Source organism: Macrotis lagotis, chromosome X (assembly GCF_037893015.1).
Source record: "Macrotis lagotis isolate mMagLag1 chromosome X, bilby.v1.9.chrom.fasta, whole genome shotgun sequence".
Taxonomy (NCBI): domain Eukaryota; kingdom Metazoa; phylum Chordata; class Mammalia; order Peramelemorphia; family Peramelidae; genus Macrotis; species Macrotis lagotis.
Genome location: NC_133666.1, coordinates 595,699,317 through 595,723,557, shown reverse-complemented (window position 1 = coordinate 595,723,557; position 24,241 = coordinate 595,699,317). Strand labels below are relative to the sequence as shown.

Sequence of the window (24,241 nt, the reverse complement as noted above, 5' to 3'; positions counted from 1 at the left end):
TTTCATTTTTTTGGTTTTTGAAGTATTAAGTCCTGGTTTCTTGTAAATTCATCAATCTCCCCTGAGTCCTGTTCTTTGTCTGAAGGATTTGTTCTCCTCAGAGAGTTTTCTTATCTCTTTTTCCATCTGGCCAGTTTTGCTTTTTAAAGCATTCTTCTCCTCAATAACTTTTTGAACTGTTTTATCCATTTGACCTAAGCTGGTTTTTATCATGCTATTTCCTTCAACATTTTTTTGGATTTCCTTGACTAGGTTGCTGACTTCATTTTCATGTTTTTCCTGCATCTCTCTCATTTCTTTTCCCAGTTTTTCTTCTAGCTCCCTCATTTGATTTTTCAAAGTCTTTTTTGAGCTGTCATAGCCTGAGTCCAATTTCTGTTTTTCTTGGAGTCTTTAGATGCAGGAGCTTGTGCTTCCTCATTTTCAGACTGAGTATTTTGATCCTTCTTGCGCTCATATGCAAAATATTTCTCAATGGTGTTCCTCTTGTTTCTCTGCTTGCTCATTTTCCCAGCCTGAGCCTGGTTTTGGGGTGCTTCTTGAGCTTTTGGGACACTCCCACAAGGGTCTCAGTGTGTGAGGCTCTGTCCTCCCTCCTGGTCTGTGAATGACCTTATGTGCCCCCCTCTGCCATGGGGCTGAGGTGGGGTGGGGGGCCCTGCTGTTCTATGGGGGGGGGCCTAGATTGTGATCAGGATCTGAATGTGGTCAGAGCCCCAGAGTCCTGTTCCAGGGGCTGAGGACAGAGCTCTACAGTCTCTCTTCACTCCCCTCCCTAGGTTCAATGGGCTCATGCCCTGGGGGCTCCTGCTTACTGGCTCTGCCTCCTTCTGTTTCCTGCAGTGCCCATGCTGCTCTCTGTGTGCCCTGAGGGCTGGATTTCATGTGCTTCCACTGGCAGAGGTCCCCCCCACCACTGTTCCCCCAATTTGTGCCATAAGACGTAGGTCAGGAAACTCCCCTGCTGCCGTGAGCTGGGGCTCCCAGTGCCCTGGGGCTGCCTTCGGGAGAGGGTGGGTGGGCCCACCCACCCCCACCCCTCCGGGCCCACCCCCACCCCATGCCAGGATGCCCCTCCAACACCAGGGAGCAGAGCCTTTCTGCTCTTTTCCCGGTTACCTTGAGTAGGAGAACTGCCTCACTGGGTCCCTATGTGGGTCTCTTGAAAATTTAGCTAGAGTCCTTAGCTTATAAGTTTTATGAGAGAGCATCTAAGACAGGATCTGTTCTTGTCTCCATCTTGGCTCCACCCTGAGGCCAGATTTGAACTCAGGTCCTCCTGACTCCAGGGCTGGTGCTCTACCCACTGCACCACTTAGCTGCCCCCCCCCCCCAGATCTGGCATTCTTTCCATATACAATTACCTAACATTGATGCAGTTAGTAAGGAGCTCTATGGCATCTTTCCTCACAATAATCTACAACCTAATTTTAAGGATAACCATATTATCAACCAGAAGGATACAGAATGTTTTAGAACAGGGATTTTTTTCTGCTACATTTATACTTTACTATTATAATATTTTATTTTCCCCAATTATGTATAAAAACAATTTTTAAAATTTGTTGTTTTTAAGTTTCGAGTTCTAAATTCTATTCTTCCTCCTTCCTTTCCCCTTCCTTGAGACAGTAAGCAGTATAAGTTTACAAGAGCTCAAAGGCTATGAATACGCAATTTTCAAATGGAGAAATTAAAGCTACATATAATCATTACTGATTAGAGAAATGCAAATTAAAACAGCACTGAAGTATTGCCTCATACTTATACTAAGATTGACTAAGATAACAAGGAAGGGAAAATGATCAATGTTGGAGAGTTTGTGGGAGAATTGGGAGTTAATGCACTGCTAGTGGAGTTGTGAATAGATCCAACCATTCTGGAGAGCAATATGGAACTATGCCCAGAGAGCAATAAAAATGTTCATACCCCTTGACCCAGCAATTCCAATTCTAAACCTATACCCAAGAAATCATTAAAAAATGGGAAAAGTCCCACAAGTTCTAAAATATTCATAACAGTTCTTTTTGTAGTGGCAAAGAATTGGAAATTAAGGGGATGCCATCAATTGGGGAATGGCTAAACAAATTATGGTACATGAATATTATGGAATACTATTGTTTTTTAAGAAATTATAAATGGTCAGATTTTAGAGAAGCATGGAATGAATTAAAGGATCTAATGCTAAGCAAAGGTAGCAGAATAAGGAGAACAATGTCCACATTAACAGCTATGTTATAGATGATCAATCCTGATGGTTGCAGCTATTCTCAGAAGTTCAGAGAGCTAGGGCAACCCTATTGGACTGATTACTGACAATGCTATTTTCATCTAGAGGAAGAACAAAAGAAAACAAAACAAAATTCTTCAGAATTTGAAGAACACCACATTCAATTTTTAAAATTGTCTCATGTATTTCTTTCCCTTAATCCTAATTCCTCATGCCAAAAATGGCTAACCTGTCAACATGCTGAACACAAATTTGTAAGTATAATAATTAACCTGACCTTTCACCACTGAAAGGAGGGAAGTAGGAAGGGAGGGTGAAAGGAAATTTTGTAACTTAGAAATATGCATAAAAATATGGATGAGTGTTAAAAAAAACTTTCATAACATGTATTTGGAAAAGTAAAACATCAATAAAAAGTTATGCAAGTGCAATAATGTAAAACATTTTCACATTAGTCATGTTGTGGAAGAAAACTCAATCAAAAAAAGAAGAAAGAAGAAAGGAAGGAAAGTAACATGCATTGATGTCCATCACTTCTTTCTCTGGAGAAAGATAGTATTTTTCATCATGAGTCTTTTGGAATTGTTTTTGATCATTGTATTGTTGCAAACAACTAAGTCATTCACAGTTGTTCATCAAACAGTGTTGATGTTATTATGTACAGCATTCTCCTGGTTCTTTTCACTTCACTTTTTATCAATTCATTTAAGTCTTTTCAGAATTTTTTGAAATCATCCTGTTTAGGGGCAGCTAGGTGGTACAGTGGATAGAGCACCAGCCCTGGAGTCAGGAGTACCTGAGTTCAAATCCAGCTTCAGATACTTAATAATTACCTAGCTGTGTGGCCTTGGACAAGCCACTTAACCCCATTTGCCCTGCAAAAAAAAAAAAAGAAAGAAATCATCCTGGTTATCTTTTTTGTTTTGTTTTGTTGAGCAATGGGGCTAAATGACCTGCTCAAATATACACATCAAGGGTCTGAGGCTGAATTTGAACTCAGGTACTCTTGACTTAGGTACTGGTGTTCTATCCACTGTGCCATCTAGCTGCTCCCATTTGTCATTTCTTATAGTACAATAATATTCCATTACAATCATATTCCACAACTTGTTCAATCATTCCCCAATTGATGGACATCCCTTCAGTTTCCAATTATTAGCCACCACAAAAAGAGCTGCTATAAATATTTTTGTGCAGATAGGCTCTTTTCCCTTTAAAAAAAATTCTTTGTTGGACTTCTGATACCAAGATGGCAGAATGAGAAATGAACTCTCAGAAGTCTTCCCAAATTCCCTTCCAAACAATCAGAACACTAACTCAGAATTAATCTAGGAGCAGGGAAGCAGCTTACCTGTTGAGCAAGAAATGTCTATCTTGAGATGGGAGGGGATTGGTTCAATTGCAGCAGCAGCAGCAGCAATAGCCAGCCAGCCAGCCTCACATCAGGGGACCTGCAGCAAGGCTCTAAACCTAAATCAGTCCACCATGGAGATCTCATCTTCCTGTAAACTTCCTAGGCAAGTGACCTTTCTTCAAGGTCTCATCTCAATGACCCCACCCCAAGTACAAGATAACAATGCCCCATTGCTAACTTGTAAAGAGGCCCTGAACTGGGAATGCCTCAACATTGAGATCCTGCCCCTGGGACCTGGATCCTGTTTCCATAGCAACCCAGAATTATGGCCCCCACCCCTGTGACAGAGCAGCAGTATGATCCATCCTCTAGGGCCAGAAAAACTCTTGTTATACTAAGAACCCATCAGAAAGACCCCACCCCTGGGGCAAGCCAGGAGCTTAAACCCCATACTCAGGGGAGGCCAACAGGGAAGTCCACCCCTAGTACAAGTCAGAAGGGAAAGCTATCCTCTAATGAAGAAAAACAGAAGACAAACACTGGTGAAGCCCAGACTCTGAGCCCATGCACCAAAGCTTCAAAAAGTATAGGGTCAGAGCCCAACTCTCACATGAAAACATTGAGTCACAAAAAAGAAAAAAATGAGCAACAAACAAACAAAAAAGAACTTGACTAGACAATATTATATGGTGATAAGGAGCATCAAGGCATAAATTGAGAAGAAGATAATACTGTCAAAATGACTACATCTGAAGCTTCCTGGAAGAACTTCTAAAGAACTTTGAAAAGCAAGTTATAGAAGTAGAAAAAAATTGTGAAAAGAAATGAGAATAATGCAAGAGAATGATGAAAAAAAGGCAATAACATGGGAAAAGATATACAAAAATAACTCCCTAAACTATAGAATTGGCCAAATGGAAAAGAAAGTACAAAAGCTCACTGAAGAAAATAATTCTTTAAAAATTAGAATTAAGCAAGTGAAAGCTAATGAGTGTATCAGACATCAAGATAAGATAAAACAAAATGAAAAAAGTTTTAAAAAATTGAAAAAAAATGTGAAATTTCTCATTGAAAAAATAGCCTAGGAAATAAATCAGAGGAGATAAGAATTATTGGCTACCTGGAAGCCATGATTAAAAAAGAGAGATCTAGATAGCATCTTTCAAGAAATTATCAAAGAAATTGCCTTGATTTATTAGAACCACAGGGAAAAAATAGAAATTGAAAAAATCCATCAATCATTCCCTGAAAGAGATCTCAAAATGAAAACTCCCAGAAACATCATAGCCAAATTTCAGAGCTCATACATCAAAGAGAAAGTACTACAAGCTGCCAAGAAGACATCATTCAAATATTATGAAACTATAGTCATGATTACACAGGAATTGGCAGCTTTTACATTAAAGATTGAAAGGCTTGGAATATGATATAACAGAAGCCAAAGGAGTTAGGATTATAACCAAGAATTCCTTGCCCAGCAAAATTGAGTATAGTATTTCAATGAAAAAAGTGAATGTTTAACTAGAGGACTTTCAAGCATTTCTAATTAAAAGACAAGAGCTGAATAAAGGAGTTGATCTCAAAATATGTAACTCAAGGGAAACATAAAAAGGTAAAAAGAAAAAAAGGAGAGAGAAAATGTAAGAAATAATAAGGTTAAACTTTATACTTCCATATGAAAAATAATATTTATAACTAGCAACTTTATTACTATAAGAGCAATTAGAAGGAATACATGTAAACAGTATGGATATAAGGTGACTGATGGGATGATATCCTCAAAAAAAAGTAAAGGAGTGAGAAAGAGAATTGCACTAGAAGAGAAGAAGGAAGGAGATTGAATGGAATAAATTATTCCACATAAAAAAGTATGAAGAAGTTCTTATAATGGAGGTGAAGAAAAGCAGGGAGGCATGGTGGACAAAGGTTAAACCTTACAAATTATCCATTTTGCATCTAGTAATGATTTCTATCTCTTATTTGATCCTAAATTCTTCCCTTAGCTAAAAATCTAACTATTCTGTGCACTCTTATTTTGTTAATCAGATCATCCTTTTTGTCTAAATCATGTACCTATTTTGACCTTATCTTGACATATGGTATGAGATGTTGCTCCATTCCTAGTTTCTGCCATTCTGCTTTCCAGTTTTCTGAGTAGTTTTTTGTCAGATGATGAGCTTTTGTCCTAAAAGTTTGAATCTTTGAGTTAATCAAACACTAGATTACTACAGTCATGTACTACCATGTGTTGTCTACCTAATCTGTTCTACTGATCCATCAGTCTATTTTATAGTCATTACCAGATTGTTTTGATAATTGAATTTATATTTTTTATTAATTTCCTTGTTATTCTTGACTTTTTGTTCTTCTGGATGAATTTTATTATTTTATTCTAGTACTATCATATAGTGTTTTTTTTGTCACTAAATAAGTAGATTAATTTAGATATAAATGCTCCTTTTGTTATATTGGTAGGGCAGAGATTCTTCATTATTTTTGTATCATGGATTCCTTTAGTCAGATCCTTAGCAAAGTCCATACACCTCTTAGAAAAATATGTTTTTAAATAATTGAGTTACAGTAGCTAACAGGAATAGTGGATAGAGTATTGGATCAGTAATTAGAAATTTGAATTCAAATCTGACCTTGGATACTTATTAGCAGGATGACTCATCTGCAAAATGAGAATAATAATAACACTTGCTTCTCAGATTTGTTTTAAGAATCAAAAGATAATATTTATCAAACACCTTAAAAGAGCTAAATAAATGTTATCTGCTATGATAATAATAATAATTATTATTATTGTATTGTTGTTATTTCAAGTAATTGAAGAAAATATTAAATTTGAGGTAAAAGTCTGTGAAAATAAAGATATAATCTTTTTTCCTCATCCAAATTTACATTGTTCCAGAAATCTAATGGACCCTAATGAAGAACTCATGGATCAGAGACTGGTGGCAAGGAAGAGTATGTAGTAGTAATCCTGGAATGTTGTGATAGTCTCAGGACTAGTCTAGTTTCCATAGGAATGGAGGGGAAGTTGATTATTTCAAAGGAAGGATTGCTAGGGTTTGGTGATTGGATCATAAGATCAAAAGATAATAGATTTAGAGAAATAGGAAATGAAAGAGAAAGATGAGTCAAACATTTCTTTTATATTCCTAGAGTGACTTGCTGAAAATTGTTGGAACATTGCTGCCACTTACTAAATAATGTTGATTGATCAAGTGTCAAAGGGGGCAGCCCATTTCTTTCTCTAAAAATATTCTCTCAAAATTTTTTTTCAAATATGAAAAGGTTAGCTAATGAAAAATTTGCATGCAGCAAATAAATGGGCTCTATCACAGGACTTTGAGCTAGATGGGTACTCAGGGACCATCTAGTCCAAACTCTTATTTTATAGATGAAGAAACTGAGACTCAGGGAGGATAATAAGTAACATATCCTTGTTTCACACTTACCCTGTTCTTCTGGTTATGCTTTTTTCTATATCACAATATTATCTTCCTTATGATAAACTATTAAGAAATTAACTTTTGATTGATTCCCTAGAGGATTTGGAGAAATCTATTTTAGATTCTTTTAGCCTTGGTGTTCTTGTCCATAAACAACATCTAGTACTGAAAGATATTTCTGTAACAGGGAATGGCATGATTAGACCTGTGTCTTAGGAGTCCTGTGCAATGGAAGTTTATCTATAAGCCCAGACCAGGTGGTTTGGCACTAAGTCAAGAGTGAACATATATTAAAACCATTCAGACAACTTTTCCTTGGATCAGTTTCCATTTTGTAAAAGACCCATGGAGGTGGAGGTATCATGTTGTCCTTGGAACATTATTCTGAATTTATGGTAATGCTGCTGCTGTGTTTTTCCTCAGCCTATGCCCCAGGAAGACCTGAGGTAACTAGCACCATTGCCAAGGAATAGTGCTGTGGAGGAGTTTAATTTAAGTGAGGCCTCTCTGCCATCATTCTGGTGTAAGTCCTCATCCCCCCCGGCAGTCAATGAATAAACATTGATTAAATGTGTAAGAAGTGCCAGGCACTTTGCTAAGCAGTGAGAATAAAAAAAAAAAAACTAAACTAAAAAGACAGTCTGTGTCCTTGTGGAGTCCACAATCTAATGAGAGAGAAAATAAGCAAACAAATTTGTACAAACAAAGCTATATGTAGGATAAATAATAAATAAAAAGGGAAGGCATGATTCTGAGAGGTTGGGGAAGGTTTCCTGTAGGAGATGGGATTTTGGTTGGGATTTAGGTGCACTTAAAGAAGCCCATCACTCAACCATTACAAAAGTTTTCTGATTGGTCACCCAGTTGTAAATTTTCCCACTTCATACTTCTTTCCATCCTCCCTCAGCTGCCAAAGTGAACTTGCTATAGAGTAGATCTGACCAGTTCCCCCTCACATTCCCATATGTTCCTTTAGTAAATTCTGTACCTTTCAAATTATCTCTCAAAGCAAATATAAAAATCTTCCATTTGGCTCTTAAAGTCTTTCATAATGTGATTCTTTCCTAGATTTCCATTCTTATATTCTTCTTTCCCCCTCCCTTCAGACACCAACATTTTCCTCCATGTTGTTGTCCTGATTCTCTCTTCATTAAACTCTGACTCATGGCTTCTGAGATTTCCTTCAAGTTTAGTCAAAATACCACTTTCTACAAGAAACTGATCTCCCATAATACCAGTGCTTTCCCTCTAAGATAATCCAATTTACCCTACATAGATGGTAGATCCTTGAAGTTTTTTTTGCACAAGTTGTCTTCCCCATTAAAACATGAGCTCTTTGAGGGTAGGGACTGTTCTTGCCTTTCTTTGTTTCCTTTAGGTAGAGTGGCTAGCATATAATAAATGCTTAAAAATACTTTTAGATCAACTAAGACATTTTCTTAGAAAGTTGTAGGTGAGGAGGTTTACATTAGGTACAACCAAATGTTTTAACTTCTCACCCAGGTAGAGGGTAAGTAGACTGATGACTATCATTCAGTTTTCCTAATTTATATAATATCGAATCCCATAAAAGACATTCATTTATACTAAATTGAGTGATCCTGTCTATGGATGCAAAGGAATTCCTAATGTTCAGTTAGAAATGACAATATAAGAAATTCAAAGAACTATGTATAACTTATATGTATTGATAAAATGACTAAATCCTGATTAATTGGCAAGACCAATCTGAATCTCAGAGAACTGCTAATGAAATATAGTTCTTTCTCCTTCTTAGTAGAGTGATGGGAAATCAAAGGTATAGAATGTTGTATAAGCTGCCAAAATTGGTGTCCTGGTTTTGCTATTTTTTTATTACAAGGGAGGATTCAGTTATATTCGGTTGTAAGTTAGGAGATAGTAGTGATGTAAACACAAAAGGCATTAGTAATAAAAAAATAAGAAATAATAACAATAAAATAATAATAATAATAATTTTGTATTTCCTCAAATGCACTATTTACATTCACAAGAGCTACAGCCACATAGTCATGGGTCAGATTATTAGCTTATACTGAAGTAGCTATGTATTGGAACTTGCATAGGCCTAAGAGTAGGGCACCTATTGTCTATTCCTTATTCTTCTACCTAGTAATTGATTTCTGGGTGAGTAACTTTCCTTCTCTGAGTCTCAGTTTCTTTACCTGTATGTAGGGATTATCTTACCTAATGATAAAATTTTCTAGCATAGTTCCTATGGGTGAGTAAAACTTGGAATGTCAGAATCCTGTGGGACTCATGGAATTGCATCTGAAGTTGTAATCATGAAAAAAATAGAAATAAACAGAGTCACATGAAAAGGGGAAGTCTTGTGCATTTGGAAGCTGCTATAGCAGAGAGTTAAAATTGAGTGAGCTGCTGTCATGAGATATCATCTATAAAGCAGGAGATCCTGAGGTTGGAACCTGCACTAGACACACCTGGGCTTAGACAATAAAGAGGACAGGAACCCAAGAGACAGTCTGCATGTAGATGGAGACTGAGCTGTTGCAAGCCCACCCTGAAGCAAGAAAAATACAGATACAGAGATCTCTGTGCAGGCTATAGAAAGTATTCTGATTTTTTTCACATCTTTTTAATAAAGTTTCCTTCCATGTTTCCCCCATCTACTATTCAGGGGTGGGAAACCTATTTTTTCTGCCAAGTGCCATTTGAATATTCATAATATTATTTGGGCTATATTTCATCAAACAGTTAATTCATCTTTTAAAAATAATTAAATTTATTAAATTTCAAGTCCTGCCTGCAGTTGCCTCTGTAAGCCAGACTAATGCAACCTCTAGGGCTGCCCCTGAATCATAATTCAACAAAAGAAATTGTACTTATTTATATATGAGGTATCAAGATTTGGCTGTATGATACAGCATGCTTTTTTTTACAATGTTTTAAATCTTTGTTAAATTCTTATCATCTGATTTGTGGCTTTTATGTGGTCTAAGTAGTGTTGAGTTAATGAGGACTTAGACAATCATGTATATAAATTGAGTATTTCAAATAGTGAGCTATACTGAACCCAAGAAAACTTGGGTTATATATAATCTGAATGTAATTCTTGTTTAAAAGAAAGGGTTGAGGGGCGGCTAGGTGGTGCAGTGGATAGAGCACCGGCCTGGAGTCAGGAGTACCTGAGTTCAAATGTGACCTCAGACACTTAATAATTACCTAGCTGTGTGGCCTTGGGCACATTTAACCCCATTTGCCTTGCAAAAGCCTTTAAAAAAAAAACAAAAAAAAACAAAGGGTTGGATTAAATTAGAGTACCAGATCAGTTGGTATTATGATCTCTTAGGTAGTCTGGTGCTTTCTAAACTCCTTCTCAGAATAATCTTTTGCAAAATAAAATGAATTAGATAATATCACAAAGAAAATCAATTACATTGAAATATCTTGATCTAAATATTAAAAAACAACAACAGACTGCAGGTTAAGGATCTCTAGTATTTCTTTTCTTTTTTTTTTGCAAGGCAAATGGGGTTAAGTGGCTTGCCCAAGGCCACACAGCTAGGTAATTATTAAGTGTCTGAGGCTGGATTTGAACTCAGGTACTTCTGACTCCAGGGCTGGTGCTCTATCCATTATGCACCTAGCCTCCTGTCTCTGGTATTTCTGTGATTAGTGTTGGACTTGCTATCAGGAAAACCTGAGTTCTTCAGACACTTCTTATGATGACCTTAGGCACATTTAACCTTAGGCACAATTTCCTCCTCCATAAATCGTGGATAGTAATAACACCTACCTCAAAGTATTGTTGTGAGGATCCAGTGAGATTAACATGTGTAAATTGTTTTGCAAACCTAAGCTATTTGATACTAGCTATAATTATGGTTATTATTAGATAATCCCTGAAGTCCCTTCTAACAATGATAATCTATATTTCAATTACTTGGGCACCTATTATGCCATCATCCTCTATAACAAACCAGTTATCAACCTTGTCGATTCTACCTCCAGAATATCTTTCATATTCTTACTCTTCTCTCCACTCACAGTCTCTACCCTAGTTCAGATACTCACTACTTTTCATTTGAACTTTTGCATTAGCCTTCTAGCTATTCCTCAAATCTGTCCTCCATATAATTACCAAATTGTTAATCTTAAAATATAAATCATATCCTGTCACTTCTTCTAGTTTAAGTATTTCCTAAGTATCTCCTGTGTATTAAATTAGGCACTGAAAATACAGACAAAATGAAGCAGCTCAGTCATACACTCAGAGCTCCTTTGTCTTAAGGAATTTACATTCTATCAGAGGAAATATATATAAATAATGCAGAATTAGTCCATTGTAATTTTGGAGTGGTGGAGAGGTCCTATAAGCTGTAGCAATCAGCTAAGACTACTGACTCATTAGTTTTACTAAGTATGTTTCTCCAATATGGTAATGGGATTGTGCTGTTCTCCATATTCTTGGGACCAATATGTTAAGTGATTCAGGGTTGGGAATATGGGCTTAGAATGCTTCTTGAACAAAGGGGCATTCCTGCTGAATCTTGAAGAATGGGAGTCCTGAGCAAGACAGAGAGGAAGGTTGGGAACAAATTTTAAATAAATGTTCTATTTCCTATGAGTCTAAAATTTTCCTAGATGCCCAGATACAGTTCGCACTGAACAGGAAAGCTGTGCATGGATACTTTGGGTGAATTTAGTCTGGGTGGGGTAGGGTGGAGTAGATGAGACTGTATATAACTATAGCCAGCTGCAGATGATTCATCATTTCATAATATATGCTTTAAAAAATATCCCAACCTTCAGGAAATCATTTTATTGACTAATAAATGCAAAGGACATGTTTGAATTAAAAATCTCACCATTTATTACATTATTGGTCTTCATTATATCTGTGTACTGTGTGTAGTAGTCATTATTGTAACTGTAACCTGGGAAAGAACTAGCATTAAAAAACTAAGGGCTCTCACTGCATCCAGGGTTATCTCCAGTCATCCTGAATCATATCTGTACACTGGACCCTAATGACTTGGGAGGAGAAAATGAGGTTGGGGACTTAGAACAGCACTCCCTCACCCAAATCCAACTCACTCAAATATCCTGGCATCACTCCCCCCCCCCCACCATGTCATAGTGGTCTTTGAGAATGAAGGACAAGCAACAACATCAAAAAAACTGGAAATAAAGGAATTACCACAAAAACTTCATCTATATAGTGTGTAGTAAAGATTATTTATTGTCCTGAATTCCTGTGAACTTTTGCAAGTTAATTGCTTAAAATCTTTCATTACTTATGGAAGTATAAAAAGAACCATTATTATCTTAAGACAAAAAAAAGGGTAATTGAGAAGAGTTCTGCAGGGAGAAACATGTACATTTTCACAAGATAATGTAATGCTCATTTTAACTGAACAACATTTCATGAAAATATAGCATGCCTTTCAAAAAATTTCTTGTCATGTGTTTATTATATATATTGTTTTTGGAAAATACAAAGATAAATGATTCAAAGTTGACTTCTGAGACTGGATAACCATTTGTTAGGCATGTTGTACATATTTTGAGCTTAAAAATCTGCCTCAAGCCTAAATGTGTCTTATAGTGGCACTAAACATGATGTCCATTGGTGAGGTGGTACACATTAAAATCCCTATTACTACCCTAGCTGTGTGGATTTGGGCAAACCACTTTACCCCATTTGCCTTGCAAAAACTTTAAAAAAATCCCTATTACTGAGGAAGCAGAGTGGATGGATTACTTGAGCTTGGGAATTCTGAGTTATAGTAGGATTAAAGCTTATTTGGTGTCCACCATAAGTCTGGAAGCAATAGGTTGAGCCCCCAAAGTTTATTAACTTCAATTTTTTTTTAAAAAAATTTGTCTAATGAATTGTTAAGGTTTTTTTTTTCTCTCTAATGTTTTTCTTTCATTTGGTTGTGATTCTTCTTTTACAATATGATTAATATGGATCTATGTTTAGCATAGTTATACATATATAGCCTATATTACAATGCTTTTTGTCAGCGGGAGGGGGAGGGAAGGGAGGGAGGGAGAAAATGTAAAAAAGGAAAAAAGGATTGTTGAAAACTACCATTACAAGTAGTTGAAAAAATAAAGACAGAAAGAAAATTTAAAGAATAAATAAAATAAGTTTTACAAAGGCAATGTTGCATAATGGCAAAAACATGGGATTTAAGTCAGAAGACCTTAGTTCCAATTTCCCTTTCATTAGCACTATGTCCTAGGAAAAGAATTTTAGTTAACTTATCTATAAAATGGGGATAAAGCTGTAAGTTTATTTAGCAAGTTAAAGTTTACAAAACATCTTACATATCTTATCACTCCTGAACCTGAAACAAACCCTCTAAGGTAGGATCCTATTGGTAATATTGTCCCCATTTTATAGATGTCTTAGAAAGGCAAATGATTTGTTTTATGGTCACATTGCTGGCAATATCATAGGCAGAATTTGAACCTGGGTCTTCTTGATTCTAGGTCATGTACTCTATCTACTATGCCACATTGCCTCCCATGATAAAACTTGTACTCTTTCTGCTGAGATAATGTAAAACCTATTTGAATTGTATAACACTTTTTGGAAATGTAAGTCACCTTTCCAAAAAAAAAGCCACTTGTCATGGGCTTATTATGTATAAAGTGCTGTGTCTTTGGAAGATATGATGACAAATGCTTCAAAACCAACTTCTAGATGACCAAACTTGTTCTTCAAGAGCTTCCTATGGGCAAGCCACTTAACCCCACTGCCTTGAAAAAAAAAAAAAAGAACTTCCTAGCCTCAAAAAGTTTATAGTATAATATAAGAAATAAGAAAGACGTACAAATCAGGCTAAACATGCTTTGTTCCCTTCAACCAATGTACTATAATATGTGTAAAGAGCTTTGTAAACTTTAAAGTACTATGTAAATGTCAGTTATTAATTCTTTGGAGAGGTATTGTTTCTGGTTGAGATTTGATAATGTTTTATGGCAGCATTTAACTTAACTTGAGTAGGATTTCTGGCCTTGGAGTCTTATACACTTGGGTTCTAATCTCACTGCTGACTTTTCTTTTAAGTTTCTGAGGTCAGATTTGAACTCAGGTACTCCTGACTCCCAGGCCAGGAGTGCCACCTAGCCGCTCCATCACTGCTGACTCTTGACTCAGTGTGACTGAAACCAAGTTACTTAACCTCCTCAGAGGGGACTAGGTGGCTTAGGAATCATAGAATCTGAGAGTTAGATGGGTCCTTTGCAGCTATCAGTATAGCTCGTCCATAAAAGGAATCACAACTGTGATGTACTAGACAAAAAAAAATTGTCCATTCTTAGCTTGTAGAAGTCCAAAGAAGTAGAACCCACCACTCTAGGGAGCCATTCATCTAATTGTTAGGAAGTTTTCCCTTAAGTCAAGGCTAATTTAGTGTCTTTGACTTCCTCCCACTCATTTCTAATTCTTCTCTCTATGGGTAAACATCCCTCCTTTAAAAAAGTGGTTCTCTGCCATGTTCCCCCCCCACTCAATCTTTGTGCTTTTTTTAATAAATACCTCATACCCCAAAACAACCATGCTGAAGCTATTTCCTCATGTAATACTTTTTATCCCAGGCTTCCATAACTGTACAAATAGCAAATGATTATGCATTGATATTTATTTGGAAAATTAAACTTTCCAAGGTACAGAGCTGTTGCCCTGTAATATACCTGCTTGTTTTTATAGGTTGATTTCTATTACTGGGAAACCCCTCTGCATTAGCTAGCTCTTGCTTCCTTTGGGGAGGCACACACCTGCAGATGACTGTTGATGCTGCCAGTGTGCTCTGACATAGGGGTTCTAAACCGAAGTCTGGAGAAGTTAATGACTTGCAAATTGCCACCCAAGGTGGAGCTGGAAATAGAACCCAAGAATAACTCCCAAACTCATGTGAGCTTCACAAGGTTTGCTTCTGGCTAATGCACCAGCTGCATCTCATAGAATCACAGGACTTGAAGGGACCTTGAAGCTTGGGTTTGAGTTGTCTATATCAAGTTGGAAGTCTAGAGTCTGATTTGCTTCAGATTCCTTTACAGCTACTCTGTTATTGTTGGAGGATTCCTAGACCTAGAGCTCTGGTTACCAAATTAAATATACCACTAGAAGGAAAAGCTAAAGAAATAACATGATATAATAGTGCCAGACTTGGAATCAGGAAGAGATATGTTCAAGTCCTGCCTTTAAGATTTAAACTTAGTGACAACAGGCAAATTCAGTCCCCTTTTTGTACCCCCACATCTCTTTAGAACTTACCTATTGAATCATAGGCAGTTGAATCTCTATTGGTAGAGACGGTTTCTTATACTGCTGAAATCACAGATAATTTTTGCTGCCTAAAAATGCCACTTCTTGATGATGATTGACTTTAGTTACTTTTCCCTTCCAATGTAGGTAACTTTCTGATGGTGACGGCTGAGACATGAGATCTTCAGCCTCAAGGCTTTCAAGTTTTTCTTCCAGGGATTCATTATGGAATCGGTAAGCTATAATATGAACATTTTTAGCTTCTGAGATATGGCATGGTCAAAAAAATGGACTTGGAATCAAGAGATCTGGCTTCAAGTCCAGGCCAAACCAATTATGATATGTGACCTTGGTCAAGTCACTTAAATAGGAACCGTTATATTTATCACTTCCTGGGGAGGTAGAAGTTTTATGGAAGGGAGTGGAGGGTTGGGGTATTTGAGGTTTATAACGTCTTTCCTCTAGGATACAGTGAATTGACAGGTCTTGTCCATTCTGTCCCAATAACATCCATTACATCTGCCCTCCTCTCCATTCATGTGGCTACTTTTCCATTTCAGTACCTTATCACCTCTTACTTTGTCTATTCTAATAGAACCCTAACTGGTCTCTCTCTGCTCCTACCCCCTACTTCCCCCCCCCTCAATCAATCTTTCACACAGATTTCAAATTAATATTCCTAAAACCTGAATCGTGATCCTTGTGTAAGAAGCTTCAGTGGACCCCTCTTGTCTTTAGGAGAAAATACAAAATTCTCTTTTTAGCATTTAAAGCTCTCCATAGTCTGGTTCCATTTTTTTCCCCCAGATTTATTCCCAGTACCCTCGTTTACATATTGTTCAGTCTGGTCAAACTCATACACAATATTCCATCTCCTACTCCCTCTGCCTGTTAGTATGTGTAGTTTCTTCAAGGCTCAACTTTATACCATTTCCTACAAAAAGCCTTTCCTCCTCTCTCCTGTTGTTGGAGTTCTTCCTAACCCCCCCACCACATTATTTTCTATTTACAGTCCATCTTTAACTTTTGAAGGTATAACATTTCTAGAAAATAGCATGAAAATTAAAAAAAAAATTGTGTTGAGAACCTATGGGAAATAGGGAATTGGGTTCCTACCATCACCAAAAACTGTCATCTTTTGCTAGAGATTGCTGAAAATACACTTTCTACATATGATGCTTTGCAACAAAACATTAATTCTTATACTATATACTTTTCCTAACTCAGTTACCATGAAATGATCCATAAAATGCAGGGAAGAAGAACAGCAATGGTGAATAGTCAGGGAAGGGCAGGGACAGGGGCAACAATGTCAGAAGGACCCAAGGTAAAAATGAAAAAAGGGGTAGCCTGCCATCCTTAATCTCTTTTAAGGTCTGTGGTTAAACTAGTGCCTGTTGAAAACTACATGCCACTGTCTGAGCTCCCTACAGACAAGATGCTGGCTTGGCTGCACTAGTGCCATTGAGAGCACAGAGGTTATCACCATTTTATTTACCCACAACTTTAGTGCATTTCCATTTTTTGACTTTCTTCATCTTGCACTTGAGATATTACTTTAGTGCTTTCTGGAGAAGATTCTTATGAATACTTTCCTCATTTTTGCAGATATAAACTTGGCATGACTTCTTGTTTTTGTTATTTGCTCTACTGTGCACAGACATGAATGACTCTGCCAATGCAAAAATGAAAATGAGGTTACTAATATAATCATTCAAATGCTTGAAATCACAAAATTTAAACATACTTATTATGAGGATAAACTATACTTTGTAAAGATTTTGCATTTTCTTTTCTATGGGCATGTTATTTCTTTGTCTTCTTCTACTCCCACTCATTTATTTTCAAAACTCTCTAGCAAAAGATGACAGTTTTTGATAGTGGTGGGAACCTAAGTTCTTGGAAGCCATGCCCTTTGTATTCCCAGTGGCTGGCATAAATGTCTGGTATATAGTTGATAAGGAAATGTATGTTGAGTTGGTTTGAATTGAATCACAAGAGAGAACATGTGTGAGTGAATTAGAAAACCATAATATATTGTATAAGAACATGCTATTTTTAAAGAACACACATTGTGTGACATTTATAGAAAATCTAGGAGGCAGTTCCAAATAAAATATGAAATCTTATTAACATAAGTGAATAATGACATCTAATGTTTGTATAGCCTTTGTATTTTTCAAAGCTTCTTCATAAACATCTTGTTAGATCTGTCCCAACAGCCCTGTGAGTTAAATAATTCAGGCATTACTATCCCCATTTTACAGATAAGACAAAAATTCTGAATCTCCGAATTAGAAAAGCAAGATTATGAATATGCTTATTTCTATTGCATATATTTTTGTCACTTTGAAAATAATAAAATATAATGTGCCCTTAGAGAATGACCCAAAGAATTGTTCCAATTTCCTTTCCAGTGTTAGAAATATTTAAAATAGATAAACAGGGGGCTAGGTGGTGCAGTGGATAGAGGATCTGGAGTCACAAGGACCTGAGTTTAGATTTGGTCTCAGGTACTTAATAATTACCTAACTGTGTGATCTTGGGCAAGTCACTTAACCCCCATTGCCTTGCAAAAAACTTTTAAGAAAGTAAAATAGATAAACAGGGCGTGTATTATGAAAGGAATGAAATAAGCATGTATTAATCACTTATAATGTTCCAGACCTTATGTTATGTTTTACAAATATTATTTTATTTGAGATTCACAGTAACCCTGGGAGTTAGATGCTCTCATCACTCCTATTTTATAGTTGAAGGAACAGAGGCAGAGATTAAGTGACTTGTCCAGGGTCACATAGTAAATAAATGTCTAAAGTAAGATTTGAACTCATACCTTAATGACTCTAGACTCAGCACTTTAGTTACTGACCCACCTAGCTGCCTTTAGTTATATAATGTTAAGGACATGTGCACATGTATCAGACATTGTACTAAGTACTGGGGGGGGGGGAATACAAATTATAAGCAAGCAAAAGCAGTCTTATACTCAAAAACACTTACATTCTATTATGGTAAGGCTATACATAGTGAAGACCTAGGTTGAATAAAGGAATGGAGATTTTGTCTCAGACAAGATGAGGGGAAAGTGGGGCAGCTAGGTGGCACAGTGTCTAGAGCACCAGCCCTGGAGTCAGGAGGATCTGAGTTCAAAGCTGGCTTCAGACATTTGATAATTACCCAGCTGTGTGACTTGGGCAAATCACTTAAGCCTTGCAAAAAAAAACCCCTTAAAAACAAAACCACCATGGGTGGTTTCTGAGATAGATTACACATTTCTGATAGCAAGGAGAAGAGGTGAAAACCACAGAAGTGGCAAAATTTGGAACTGTTGGCCAGCGAATGATGTGGAAGCTTGGTTTTGATCTAAATAAGCTAAAAGCCCAACCATCAAAACCCAAGATTTATGTTGTACTTGATTTCACACTAACAAAACCCCACACCCACCATCCCAGAGGGCAACAACATGTCTTCCATTTGCCACTCTTTTTTTGTGGGGGAAGCTGGATTCTTTTTTGCTCTATTAAAAACCCCATCTGTAAGTCTTGATTCTGCCATGGATTAAAAAAAAAAAGATCACAATAGCAAAAATAACATGCAATTATGCTTTAAAGTATAGAAAATGATTTTCTCATACTAGCTATCTGAGGTAGATTGTACACATGTTTGGTTCTCATTTCATATATGGGGAAACTGAGTCTTAGACTTGCCTAGAGTAGCTTGGCTGTTAAGTAATAAATCTGGGAATCAAATTCACATCTTTTGATTCTCCCCCAAAATTCCTACCCATCTCTCATACAACCTTATTTTTGACTTTTTGGCAAATTACATTACATCTTTTAGACTTGATTTTCCCATCTGTATAAGTTGGACTGAGTATCTCTAAGGTCCTATCCAGTTCTGAATTTCTCTACTTTTATTTCTCTCTCAAGGTTCATGTTACCCCAGCCCCCATTTTACAGCTCACAATATTAGCCAGGCCACATTTTAAACCTACTTAGCTAAGAAAAGGAGCTGTTAATATCTCTAGGGAGTGGGTAGAGCTATTTCATAGAAATATAAATATACTCATTTAACTTTGAAAATACACACCACTCCAGGGCAGTCTGCAAGACATCTGTAGCACTTCTGGGACAAGGCTGGATTTTAAAGATGTGGGGCTTATTCCTTCCACTTCTGCTCAGTGAATGGACTCCTGCAGACCATAGCTGCTTCAGGGCACCCTTGTTTATCCGATATGGGACATGTGGGTGTTCCCATGCCATTGTCTAAAAAGTATGTCCTCTTTATGAGTAGTGGTAATAATGATAACAATTATGTTAGTAATTCAAAGCCCTTTCCCATGCATTACTTCACTGTGTCCTTACAATACCTGTGAGGTAGGTGGTTTCAGAGAGGTAAAGGATTTGGATATGGGCACACAATTGCAGAGTTGGCACTAAAATCAATTGTTCTTAACACTAAAGCCAGCCTTCTTTCCCCTATATTTATTAAGAAAAGAAAGAAATTCTAGTTTACCATTCATATGCATATAAGATATAAAATAAAGTAATTAATTTTAGTAGTATAACTAGTTGCCAAGTAGTCTCCATATCACTTGAAGATCCTCTCCTAAACTCCAAGGGGTTTATAAATCTCCAGCTGGAAACCTCTATTTTGAGGAATTACCTGAGGCACATAGAATAGAGATTAAATGTCTTGCCCAAGGTGCATCAGGTGATCTAGTAAAAATATTTGGCATCAAAAGACCTGATTTTGAATTCTGGCTTCACTACTTTTTAGCTACGTAACCTCGAAAAGTTGGCTTCAACTCCCCAAGTCTCATCTTCTTTTGTAAAAATATACTGCCAGTGTCACAGGGAAAACACTATATAGTCTGCAATGCATTGTAAATGTAAGCTGTTATTGAGGCTATGGACTACACCTATAATTTCCTTGGTTATATGGAATTCCCAGATGAGAAAATTCCCTCTACTGATACAGGTTTGCACCTCACTTAATGGCTCTCACTACTATCATCCTGATGTACTGCTATAATTTCTAAACTGGTCTTCCTATATCTACTCTCTCTCTCTCTCTAGGGCTCAGCACAATATTCTGCACACAGTTGCCATTGAAGGAATGTTTGTTGAATTGAAAACATGTGGAGATGATGGAGAAGAATGTTGTAGATATAAGAAATATCTTAATCAACAAAAGCAACAAATTTATTATATACCTACTGTGTGCCAGACACTCTGCTGGCTACTAGGAATACCAAAAATAATTAAACAAATAAATAAATAAAATAAGCAATACTTGCCCTCAAGAAACTTATATTCTGCTAGTAAGGTTACAACATGTATTCAGTTACAAATGTTATTATTCAAGTTAGAATGTGATGGGGCAAAGAAGGTCTCCAAAATATTCTAGGAAAATTTGAGAGGGAGAGCAGTCTTTTGTCTGAGGGAATCAAGGAAAGAGACAAGGGCACTTGAATAGAACAGAGATGGGCATTTCTGGATTAAAGGCAGATAACCAGTTTGAAAACAAGGAGACTAGAAGTAGTATACCAAGTTTGGAAAACCACTGGTAGTATAGATTGGGATGGAATCAAGGTAATAAATATGACTTAAGGCTGCAAAAGTAAATTGGAGCCAGATTCTTAAATGCCAGGTTAAAGAATTTATATTTTAAAGGACAAAATAGAAGGGAGATATATTGGAGAAATGGAGACAATCTTAGGAGACCACATAAGAAGACTAGGCCAGGTAATTGGTGAAGAAGGCCTGGATCAAAGTGGTTATCTGGTGCATGGAGAGGAGATGAATGGGACATATAAGTCAACTTTTTTTTTCTTGATAACTTCTATTCTTTACATAAAATATAGCACTGTATTCCATGCAAAAGCTCGCAAATTTTTGTTTTCATTTTTGCAAGACAGAGGGGGTAAGTGACATGCCCAAGATCATATAGCTAGGTAATTATTAAGTGGTCTGAGGTCAGGTCTTCCTGACTTCAGGGCTAGTGATCTATCCACTTCACCACTTAGCTGCCCCAAGCTCAGGAAATGTTAACTGAAACGGTTCTGATTCACAAATGTAGGTCTAGATCCTGAATTAGACTGCAAATTACTTGAAGGCATGGACTTTTTTTTCTTCTTTTGTATTCCCAATATTTACACAGCAACTGGCCCATCATAGGTTCTGAATAAATGCATTTCATTCATTTGTTTGATTGATTGAGAGAAAGATATTGAAATCAAACAGCCTCCTCAGATTTGTTCATTATGAAAAAGTCCATATTATCCATATGTCCATAAGTCCTTGTTGTCCATAAGTCCATAAATTTATTATGTATAAGACCATACTGACCTAATCGTCAAACCCTTTTTTATCAAGTGGATGAGAGAATAGCATTCCCAAACATCAAGCCTGAGGTAATGCAATCATCATAGAGCTGGCTGTCATCCTCAATTGTATTTCCCTGAACTCAATTAATGTCCCCTTTTGGTTTTCCTGGAGGGCAGCAAAGCAGGAATCAGATTTGCCCATGTGCAGGAAATGTGTTCAACAAGCTGGACACAACAGCACGGACCCAGGAGCTTCCATCTGCACATTTAGCATCGTTCAAAAGGCCTGGGGAAAGTGCTTAGCATCTTGAAAGATGGTGTTATTAAAAAAGCCAATATTCTAATCCATGATGCATGCAAATGTGGTTGTTTTAACCTTTCAAAAGGAGTGGAAGCTTATTATAACTCCTGTTATTACATGGATTCAGACATGTCACTGTAAATCAATGCCTCTCTTTCCATCAAGGACTCTATCATCCTCCCAGTTACCCTAGTTTGCAGGCTCAGATTTATCTTAAACTTCTTCCTCCTCACACTACTCATATCTAATCAATCATCCAGCCTTATGGGTTATATCATCATCAGTTTTCCTCTACATAGTCTTTAGTTTGCTTTACTATTGCAACTCTCCTAATTTAGGCACTTATTTCTTTCCACTGCAACTTACATGATACTCTTCAAATTGGTCTTTCTCCCTCCAGGTTCTTCTGACTCCAACTATGCTATTTACCACTGTTGGATTCATTTTCCTGAAATAACACTCTGATCCTCCCACTCCCTTGCTTATAAACTGTCAATACCTCCTCACTGATACTATTTCATAACTTGTTTTTCCTCTTATCTTTGCCTATGTACAAATTTCTTATCATGACTTTGAAAACATAGTAAAATGTTGTAGGAAGGTCACTAAGGAATTAGAAGACTTGGGTTCTATTCTTAGAACAAGTTCAATAGCTTGGCCATTTACCAACCATATAACTTTGGGTCAGACAATAATTTCACTGGTTCTCAGTTTTCTTGTATGTAAAATGGGGATAATGATACCTACCCTTTGACTCATAATATTGTTGTGCAACTCAGTATGAAATTATAAATGAAATTTATAATAATATATAATACATGGTAATATGTATGATAATATATGATATCATTATCATGGAGATTATTATAAAGTCTTCCCTTTAAGTTAGCAGTTTGGCCCTGATGTACCTTTAAATCATAAATAATTAGCTTTGTAAATGATTCTCTGATCTACCCAAACCAACCTCCTTTTCTAGTAATTCACATAAGATTTTCTCACTTTCATGATCTTCCATTTTCCATGTTCTATGCCTGTGCTGTCCTCCCTGATTGTTGCTTCACAAAAAAATCATGCTTATCCTTTAAGACTCATTTTAAACCCTTTCTTCTGAAGTCTTCCATTTCTATTTAGTGTGGAGCAGTGGATAGAGTACCAGGACTGGAGTTAGGTCTTCTGAGTTCAAATTTGGCCTTAGATGCTTACTACCTGTGTGACCCTGGGCAAATCATTTCATCCTGTTTGCCTTAGTTTGTTATCTGTAAAATGAACTGGAAAAGGAAATGACAAACCAGTCTGGCATCTTTGCCAAGAAAATCCCAAAGGAGAAAATGAAGAGATGGATACAACTGAAAAATGACTGGACAGCTATTCAATAAATATTTATTATAGAACATAACTGTATGTGTTAGGTATTAGGAACACTTAGACAAAAACCAAATGTTCTCTGCCTTTGAAGAGCTTAAATTCTACTGTGGAGGGGAATACAGTGGGTTCATAGCTTTTTTTAAAGTACAAAATAAATGGAATGCACTTTTCTAAACAGGCCTCCTAATACCTGGAAAAATCAGGAAAGACCTTAGTAGGAGAAGACACTTGAACTATGTCTTGAGAAGAGCTAAAGCTTTTAAGAGGAAGAGGTGAAGGGAGATATACAATACAGGATAGGGACATCCTTACTGTGTAACGGCTCAACGACAGAAGATGTACTGCTATGCATAAAAAAAACCCAGCAGGTAGGGCCTGCAGAGACAAAGTGAAGAATACATGAGGGGAAAATACTGGAAATTCAGTCTGGAGCCAGATTTTGAAGGGCTTTAAGTGACTAACAGAAGACCTTGTATTATTTTTTTTTCCTAGAGGCAATAAAGAGTCATTGATGCTATTTGAACAGGGGAATAATGTGGTCAGACCTCTGTTTTAATAATGTCAATTTGGTAACCAAGTGGAGGCTGAATTGAGGAAAGAAAAGGCTGTATATAGGGAATGCAATTAGGAGGCCATGGTTATAGTCCAGGTAAGAGGTAAAAAAATGTCTGAGTTAAAGAGGTGAGTGAGTGGATTGAAGATAATGGATTAGAAAGATGTTGTTGAGCTAGAATTGGTGACTGAGTGGATATGAAAGATAAGTGAGAGATATGAAAGTGGAATATGGATAGGGATGATATAAACATATATATATACATGCACACACATGTATGCACATATGTGTGTGTATATGTGTGTGTAATATGGGAATGAAGGAGACCTTAAGAAATAGAGAAGGGAAAAAGTTTCTTCACCAAGAAGAATTGAAGGTGACTTCTACATTAT

At 36.7% G+C, this 24,241-nt stretch overlaps 1 protein-coding gene across 6 annotated transcripts in view; it reads left to right on the top strand.

The window, feature by feature from the left end:
* The window catches only part of ASAP1 (ArfGAP with SH3 domain, ankyrin repeat and PH domain 1), a 606,433-nt gene that overhangs the window by 165,906 nt on the left and 416,286 nt on the right, over positions 1-24,241 (top strand). For 5 of the 6 annotated variants that reach the window (XM_074202331.1, XM_074202330.1, XM_074202328.1 and 2 more), the window contains one exon: positions 15,447-15,533. In XM_074202331.1, the coding sequence (XP_074058432.1) occupies positions 15,475-15,533 (59 nt within the window). In that variant the 5' untranslated portion in view covers positions 15,447-15,474. Of the gene's footprint in view, positions 1-15,446; positions 15,534-24,241 lie in introns of those variants that run through there. The other variant, XM_074202333.1, reaches the window with a different exon arrangement.